The 9,394-nt window shown below is 38.5% G+C and overlaps 1 protein-coding gene across 1 annotated transcript in view; it reads right to left on the reverse strand.

Moving 5' to 3' along the window:
- LOC111866101 (transcription factor Dp-1) overlaps positions 1–9,394 on the reverse strand; it is a 28,455-nt gene that overhangs the window by 3,229 nt on the left and 15,832 nt on the right. The window contains exons 8-15 of the mRNA XM_033752183.1: positions 9,254–9,329; positions 8,214–8,332; positions 7,952–8,088; positions 7,656–7,818; positions 4,436–4,648; positions 3,702–3,850; positions 1,532–1,614; positions 66–149 (exon numbers count right to left, since the gene is read on the reverse strand). Coding sequence (XP_033608074.1) covers positions 66–149; positions 1,532–1,614; positions 3,702–3,850; positions 4,436–4,648; positions 7,656–7,818; positions 7,952–8,088; positions 8,214–8,332; positions 9,254–9,329 — 1,024 coding nt within the window. The remainder of the gene's footprint in view (positions 1–65; positions 150–1,531; positions 1,615–3,701; positions 3,851–4,435; positions 4,649–7,655; positions 7,819–7,951; positions 8,089–8,213; positions 8,333–9,253; positions 9,330–9,394) is intronic.

Here is a 9,394-nt window from a genome sequence, read left to right on the forward strand (position 1 = left end):
CACTAGGTATCTGATGCGTAGAATATCACCTGATTGTACATTCTTACATATGACTTCATACTTACGGACAACATAACTTGCCAAAGATTTTGGCACCATTCCTTTAGCTTTATGAAGATCAGCTTCAGAACATTCTCCCTTATCTAAGCCTGTCAACAGCAAATGAAGAAACAACATACCATTAGAAAAATCCCTGACATGATGCAAATGGTTTTCAGTGCATATATTTATACGGTTTCACGGTGTACACTATATTCTGTACAGAACATGCATTGCTTGTAACATTATTACAGCGACAAAAAACGTTGGCAATGTCAATTTATTTGCATTACAGATATGGAAAAACCTTCTTACAAACAAGGACTTTCACCATTATGAATACAGTGAAACCCTGATTTTATGGACCCAAATTTTACATTTTTCTGCATTTCAGGTATATTTTTTGTCATCCCAGCTAAAGCTCCATAGCTTAAATGTATTAGTTTACTCAATTTAAGAGTTTACCCATATTTCATGTATAAAAAATTGATTCCTATGCATGTTTTGAATCCTGTTTAAGTGAATGGATTTTTTTTTGTGTTCCAACTCAAGTAGTTCTGCACAGCATACAATGCAGTGTGACTCTGCCTATTCTTCATCTGTCCTCTGTGTCCATTGGAATTGGTTACTGTTTGTTTTTTTGTCTTGCATTCAAGTGTTGTGCTTTCTCTTGGAAGTGATTCTGAAGTAATGAATGGCCATGACATTGAAAAGAAAGTTAACAATAAACAAAAAAGTGAAAATTATTCAGGTGGTAGAAAATAATCCAACTGTGTTGTGAAATGAAACTGTGACATGTTCTGTGCAGCCTTCATTATCATTAAGTAACATAATTCTATGGAAAGCTTCAATTCTTTATGAAGAAAGTTTGTGTAGGGCATTTTCTGAGATTAATAAATGAATAAAGTTCAATGACTTATTATGAATACTCATTAAAAGGTAAAGGCAAAAGCTTTATTAGGGTGTGGAGGTATAGCTCCACAATTCTTGACCTTGGCACTGGATGGAGGTGAGCAGTGAGCCTCATACCTCAGCTGCCTTATGTCCTGGGAAAGAGCTCATGGTACCCATTGGACAGGAGGCTGGGTAGGCCTCTGAGCCAGTACAGACTCTGCAAGGTGGTGAAAAATCTTTTACCCTGCTGTGAACTGAACCCCAGCTGCCCAGTCCGTAGCCCACTGCTGTAATGATTGAGCTATTCTGGCTCCATAATGAATGCTCTGTACTTCAGCTCATCCTACTATAAAATTCCGAACACACTATTAAATATTTCTGCAGTGACGGTTGCACACTGATGTTAATACACATACATAGTAATAGAATTTTATCAAAATTGTGCCAATGATTTATTTTTCTTGTGATAGTCATATTAATATGCCTCCCTCCCACAAATGTAGTTTGTACAAAAGTGAGTGCAGTGTATATAAACATACTTTCCACATGTTTCGCACTCAAACTCAGACTGCCACTTGGCTTCAAAGTTATTACTCACCCAACACCATACCCATCTTCTTCAGAACCTCAATATCATCATGAATTTCAAATTTGTCATCAAAGTTGAATAGGTACTCCATTCTGAAACACAACAAAGTGGTATGGATATTCCTAAAGTCAAGATTATGTGACTCACATAAAGTTATTTATGGATTTCTGTTCATATTCCAGTACAGGATGCATCAAGTTCTGCAACCTGAAGGTGCACCACGACACATGGCAAGGGATCCACTTAACATGGCAAGAATGTTTAACAAAGACAACTGCTGAATTCAGCTCTCTGATAAAGCAGTAACTTTGCTTAGTAAATTACTTCAAAATCTACCATCTCACTTGCCTACATTTAAAACTTCCAGACCATACCACTACCCCCAACAAGACACTTCAACTGATAAATCACTCACGCTGTGGTAGGGATGCCTATCCTTCAAACAATACCTCACACTGAAATCATCAGTTTGGAGTAAAGACATCCACACTGCTGAAATCAAGTTCGGGTTAGGTGTTGTCCTTCAAAGTGTACATTGGAAAGGAGTCAGTCTTGAATCATCCCTTATTTCAAGAGACACCCAAAACAGCAGCAATAGTTTTGAAGCTCTCTAAATCACTGTTCCACAAATGCTATACCTTGCAGATGTACAGTTACTATAATTTTAATTATATAATACATGCATAAGATGCAAATTTTCTGTACTGCAGTACATGCTGTCTTATGTGTTTACAGGTTCACTCAAATAAAATGAAGCCTCCCATGAAAAGTGTCAATTCAAGTATTGGCATGTTAATACATTGTATAGTCATTAAGTTGGTGGACTGTGGTTTTTATTGCATCATATTACAAGGTATTCACATACGCTTACACAGATCCACATCGGCCCTCAAAATAGTTGCCATTGGCTGCTATGCAAGTCTTCCAATGTTGATACAGCTGCTGAAAATATTGCTGAAACATAATGGCAGGAAATTTCTGTACGGCATCTCTTGTGGCACTGACAACCTCCTTGGATGCTTGAAATCTACAACCACATAGCTTTGCTTTCAAGCGGTGAAAGAGAAAGAAATTGCATGATGCGAGATCAGGTGAGTACGGACGGTGTGGCAAAACGATGACCTGTTGCCTTGCCAGTTCCTCTTGGACAAGAACAGAGTGATGTGCAGGAGCATTGTCGTGTAGCAACAGCCAATTCTTCCTACGCCAAACATTTCACAAAGGGGTTTGCCTAGTTTTTGTCAGAACATGAAGTCTGCCCGTTGTTCAAACTGCCACATTTTCAATTTCTGCCACTTCCATTTAACTGCAGTTCACAATAGAGGCAGTAGTTTTGCACATACTGTTTGCACACAACTGCTACTTGCTGTGACGAGAGATGAGCTAACAGGGCTTCATATCGCACCTCAACCTATCCACTGTAATGTATTGAAAAGAAGCTTTCCATCCAGTCCACGAACTTATTGACTATGGTAGCAGACAGGAAACTAAAACATCAAACCCTAGTATTAATCCAGAATCTTTCCACAATATCAGAGACAGCTTGAACATTTACCTCTTACACGTTTTGCACAAGAACTGAGAATATAAAAGAGACAATGAGGGCCACAACATAATCACTGAAATGGTGCCAGTATTTTCAGGTCCTTCACAGTGAAAAACTTGCTCCCACACTGAAACTTCTTTTCCAGATAAATCTTGGGTTAATTTGAATACACATAGTATCACAAAACAAGAGGTACTGGAGAACAAGAAATCTGTATCTCAAGTGTGAAGTTCCTTTCCATGACATAACGGTTTATTTAGCACATCACGAATGATAGGATTATGGTTTCTTAATTTTATGTACGTATAATTAATTTTAAAGGATCAGTAAGGCAGATGCTGCATCCAGATCATTAAACTTCATCCTATGATACACCTTGGGTCTCATACTGCTGAAGCTGGTTGGGTAGGAACGTTGGCAACTGAATTGTAAGAGCATGCACAGTGGAAAGACATCATGGCACAGTCACCAGATACAGCTACTAATATCACATATACGAGTAAGAGGACTGTATTCACAAGAACAATCACACTCGTGTCACGACACAGAAAATTCCTGAAATGTCCTTATATGACATATACCTGCACAAGATCAAATTCTAGACAGTTATACGAAATTAAACTATTTGCTTACTTGTCATTGGAAATGCTACAATCGATGACAGTTTTTCTACTGGTATTAACAATGATAAATGGCAGTTGGATGGCAGAGTTTGCAGCTGGTGGACCACACTTACTTTCCACAGATCTATTTCTTTCAACGAGGTTTTTGAATGATATTTGCTGAAAAAATTAATTAAATTAGTATTAATAATAAATACTGTCATTCTAAAAAAGAAAACAACATTCAGAACTAAATGCATGATCTTTCTGGATCAATTCTTCAGCTGATCAAGAAATTCCATGTTATGGAACCTAAAGATTTATCACAGCCGTCACAAAAGCCAGTCATCAGAACCTATTCTGAACCAGTCCAATCCACTGCACATCTTTATACACAAAATTTCTATAATACATGCTAATATGCTCATTACAGCGACACACCAGTCTCATTCCCTGAGGTTTCCTAACCAAATCACTGTATGCAATCTTCTGATTCCTCCATGAATGATATGTCCTGTCAAGGTCAACCTTCTTGCCTCATCATTCTTAACATTATTAGGTAAAGTACAAATTATGGTCCTTGTTATGTAGTTTTCTTAATTCCCTCACTGCTTCATCTCCCCTGAATCCAAACATATTACTCAGGCTATGACATCAGTAATTTCACTATACTCAAGCACCACATGAAGCTTACATCATACACAACTCTCCATAAGGAAATTAGGCTTCCAGTTGCAAAATAACTTCATACATAATATAACTAACCTGCAATATAAGGTCGTGTAGTTGCTGTGTTTTTAGTTTGATACGTTCAATTCTTCGCTGCTTATCTTTTTCTAGGTTAATACATTCCTGCAGTGAGTTGGTAGGCAGGCCCAACCACCGAATCTCTTTCTTCTCTTTAGAGATGATATTCATTGCCATGAGAACATTGAGTGCATCGTACACACGCCTCCGGATATTCTTCTGGTCATATTGCTGAAGACAAAAAATATGTTCACTGTTCAGAAAGAGAAAGAAAAACCAAACATGTATACTGTTTCATACTGAAGAAAAAGGGATCCCTGGATAGCGGTCAGTATTGTGATTGGCTGCAGGCTTGACAGCTGATGGGCTAGAGTTGAAGTCCTGGTAAAGGCAAGGTTTTTGTCTCCGTATCATCAGACCAATTCTGGAGCCCACCCAGCCTCCTATGCAATGGGTACCAGGGACTTTTCCCTGGGGGGTGAAGCAGCCAGGTCATGAAGCTGACCACTCACCTCCAACTACTGTTGACATCAAGAATATGTGGATTCACTCCCCCATTTATCTTCACAGAGTATCGCTTTATTAGTTATGCACAGGGACAACTTTATCTTTTTTTTTACTGAAAAAAAAAACCCTCTGTATACTGTCACATACTGGTATTGTTAATGCTTAAGACCACTCCACAGCTAGATGTACACAGATTTCCTGCCTCCTCCAAAGAGCTGCAATAGAAAATAAATTATGTTCAGTAAGGAATCTGCCCATTTCTATTAACAAAAGACAACTGTAATAACATACAAACAACAGGCAATCCCTTTTCCTCTCAAGGAAAATCCAGTACATTATTTTTAGAATATGGCGACAGGAATTATGATAGGATGGATAAATGAAAGAGAGATGATTTTGTGTCAATGCAAAAGAGAGAGAGAGAGAGAGAGAGAGAGTAAAGCTATCCCTGTACAAGGCCGTGAAGGCCCATAGGGTTGTATGAGTAAGAGGGTCCCACAGTATCTAGACAATCAGCTCAAAGGTGGTGGCAAGGTTGTCAGCCTTACACACCGGCCGCACTTTACTCCCCTGGAAAATTATTTAATTAATTCCTGCTACTCATTTCTGTTAGAGGCTGAGTAAACCCCAGGGCCTAATGCGGCTGGAAGGATTAGGTCAACTGGAAAATCCAATGACCTCATCGGGACTTGAACCTTATCAAGAAAAAATATATGGTGGAACCTGTAGGAACAAATATAAATACCACATTACCACATTATACTCAACTTCATAACTTCATTTTCCATAACAATTATGATTTGGTCAAAATTTTATCAAAGCACAATTTCATCAGGCAATCACACAGTGGAGCCTGTAGGGACGAATTTCCAGACACATTGTATATGGAGTTTCAGCCCTCAAGAGATTTATCAGGACTAATTAGGAAACAAATGAGCACACTTAACTAAACTTTCTTATTTTACAGGGAAAACAAAGTACGAGTACTTAGTTGCCAACAAACGTGGAATCTAAAACATGTTTATTACAACTGTAAATGAGTACCTTATACTGATAACATATGCAGTGCATACACCAGCACCAAGAAGCAAATGGATGTTAGTAACTGCCAAAGCATCCTGGCCCCTCTCTCTTCCCTTCCACCCTATCTATCTATGGCCAGATACATGCGACAGAAATCAACAGTGGTAGCCGCATTTCACAAGTAAATCAAGTGTAGTGTGCATTTTTCTGAAGTCTTAATATGTATTCCTCTGACCTGATAATACAAGGTGGTTCAAATATGACCAGGACTGATTTTTTTGTAGACAAGCTGCACTGCGCAGCAGCTGTGCGACCTTGAGAGAGTGAAGCCACAACCTCCACCCTCCCTCCTGTTAGGTTTAGAACCTGTTCAGTCCTGTCTGGAAGTTGCTAGAGTGATGAGAGAACAGAAGGTACCGCGGAGTGTGGAACAACATATTGTGATCAAATTCCTCATTGGAGAAAACGTCCAGTCCACTGAAATTCACCACAGACTCCAACAACAGTATGGGGAAGAGTGTCTCTCACGGATCCACGTGTTTGGGTGGTGTAAGTGCTTCAGAGAGGGCAGAGCACGTGGAGAATGAACCGCATGATCGTTGGCCACGAACATCCATCACCAAGCCGAACATTGATCATGCAGACATGCCTATTCGTGAGAATAGGCGCATCACTATCAAGGAACTTGGAGTAAGATCCGATCCAAGCGATAGACAGGTGGAAAGCTGATAGCCTTCCTTCAAGACAATTCACGCCCCCATACGGCCAAAATAACAATGGAAACCCTTCGGAAATTGAAATGGAACCTTCTGACACATCAGCCGTACAGTCCCGATTTGGCCCCAAGTGATTTCTACCTGTTCGGAAGGCTCAAATCAGACTTGTAAGGCATGTGGTTTGTGGACAACGCCGCCATCATCCAGACTGTTCAGGAGTGGATACGCCGCCAACCACAAGTCTTTTTTTTGGGGGGGCATCAGGATGCTTCCAGAAAGTTGGAAAAAATGTGTTGACTCCAGAGGGTAGTACGTTGAAGACTGACATGTGCAAGTAAGTGTTTGGCAATTATGTTCTTTTTTTTTTAAATCAGTCCCGGTCATATTTGAACCACCTAGTATATAAGTCAGATGGTTGTCAGTATGTGAAGTTGAAAATTACATGATCAGTTACTGTCATATCTGTTTGACCAAAAATATGTGGCTTATAATCAAAATTAAAGATTTGTTACTTAGTTTTATTTTCTGAAATTTCTCTTCTAAAAGCAGGAGTATTTAATTATGAGAGTAAATAAGGTATATCATATTTCCAAGAACCCTGTGTATGTAATATGTGTTTATTCCAGATATACTGCATACTCTGCCTATCTTCTCATTATAATCTTAGATATTTCAAACACACAAACATAATGAAGTATTTATATACAAAATTTACTTGTGATACACTTTCATTAAAACTGTCAACCTCAGAACGTTCACTTAACTAGACACACAATTTATGATAATGTGTATACATAATTATTTTGAAGCCAGTAACAGCAATGTCTTGTACATCACTCTATCACCTTTTTAAAAATTTGCTGCATACACACTTATACACACTCCTTATCATAATGAGTGGAATGAAGACATATTTTTTTTATGGCTGGTTTGATGTGCAATTATTGCCTATCTTGTCCATTCAGAATAATGACAGAATCTCTGAAATTTACCTGATCTGTTGGTGATGTCATAAGTGAAGGATTTGTAAATTCTGCAACTAACTCATCAGCAACTTCATTGTAAGATGTTGTGCCCTTCTTACGGACTTTCTCACACACCTTCATTGAAAAATGGCGGAGGCCTTTTCCAACTTTTTCAGTCTTCCTTCGTTTACTGTAAACAACAGATGATGTCATGATAGTTGAAAAACCTAAACCTATGTACTGTATATCAAAAATACACACACTATTACTCAAGTTCGACTACCTGAATTTTTATGACAATAATGCTAATTAAAATCACTTACTACTCAGGTATAAAGTCATTCTCCATTTCTTGACGTTTACGTGACCCACTGTGATCCAAGATAGGTGAAATGTAATTCTTTGGCGGATTTGATGGCAGAACATGCTGAGCTGCTAGCCTCTGTGTTGCACTTAACACCTGCCAAATGTGCCACGAATATTAACATTGAACATGATAGAAATAAATGCTACTGTGTATTCAGTATACTAAAATATTCCTATGTCAAAAAGTAAAGAAATAAGAACCGGTCAAGTTACACTTACCATTGGATTTGATGCTAAGTGTATCGTCTTTGGTAACAATGTTGGCTCTGACCCCTTCAGTGTTGAAACTTTCATGGGATTAGCTGACTGAATTGGTATTGTCATAACATGTGGAGCTCCTGTTCAACAGATTAATGTCATGTTCATGGAATCACAACCTCTAAAGACAAGGCAAGGTATAAGCATTCCAGGTTTTCATTTGTGTGGTACTTTGTTCAGAACTTGGGACTGATATTCACTTCTGCCAAACAAATTTCAAATCTCAGGACACAATCACTTAAAAAAAAGACCATAACTACTTTCTCTGCCTTTCTTCGTCACCTGCTCTTCACATAGGCCAAGAAGCCTCCTTGCGTGTTATTCATGCTCTCCAAATGCTCAAACATGATACTGTATCTCAACCTTAACTCCACACTCTTCATCAAGAGGATAGTGGTTACTCAACATATCAAGAAATTCCCTAGGATTAGTCTGGTAGATCCACAGTGTGATATTTCAGAAAATCATAATCTTAATATTCACTGCTCTTGAGAACTTCAAATCTCAAAATTCCCTGGTGTTTCAATAATGGTAAAACACATCTTTTGAGCAATATGTCATTGTACTTTGGAAAGATGTGAATTTCTAAAGTTCTGCCAAAAGCACACTGATGCCATCTAGCATCTCTACTTCAACAATGAAGCAAAGCATTAAAGATTCATACAGCAATAAATGAATAAATATAAATACAGAGAATATCACTTCAATTCCAAAATGTTGTCAGAATAATACCCTCTGATTCTCCCTCTACAGTCAGAAATCTAGTCCCTGCTCTTTGTCTGTTATGCAGGCTACTGGATGATGCAACTTTGCTAATTACCACTGTGTCACCTATCAGAATGAATCATGAACATTATCCCACTACTGTTTTACTCTAAGAACTCCACAGCATCATCTTCAGCATGACCATCATATGTAAACTAAGATGTGTATGTGAACACATGCTCGTACATGCATGCAAACTGCTAAATTAGCTTAGCAACTATTACTGCAGAACATACTTTGTGCTGTTGTTTTCGGGCTCTGAAGGCTGAGAGTACGAAGAACCTGAGCGCCAGAAGTAAGAACTGTGGCACCCTGTAAAAAATTGATGAGATGTTAAGTATCATGCAACAAAGACACAGTTCACAGTATACACACAC

The sequence above is a fragment of the Cryptotermes secundus genome, unplaced genomic scaffold (genome assembly GCF_002891405.2).
Source record: "Cryptotermes secundus unplaced genomic scaffold, Csec_1.0 scaffold1054, whole genome shotgun sequence".
NCBI classification, from domain to species: domain Eukaryota; kingdom Metazoa; phylum Arthropoda; class Insecta; order Blattodea; family Kalotermitidae; genus Cryptotermes; species Cryptotermes secundus.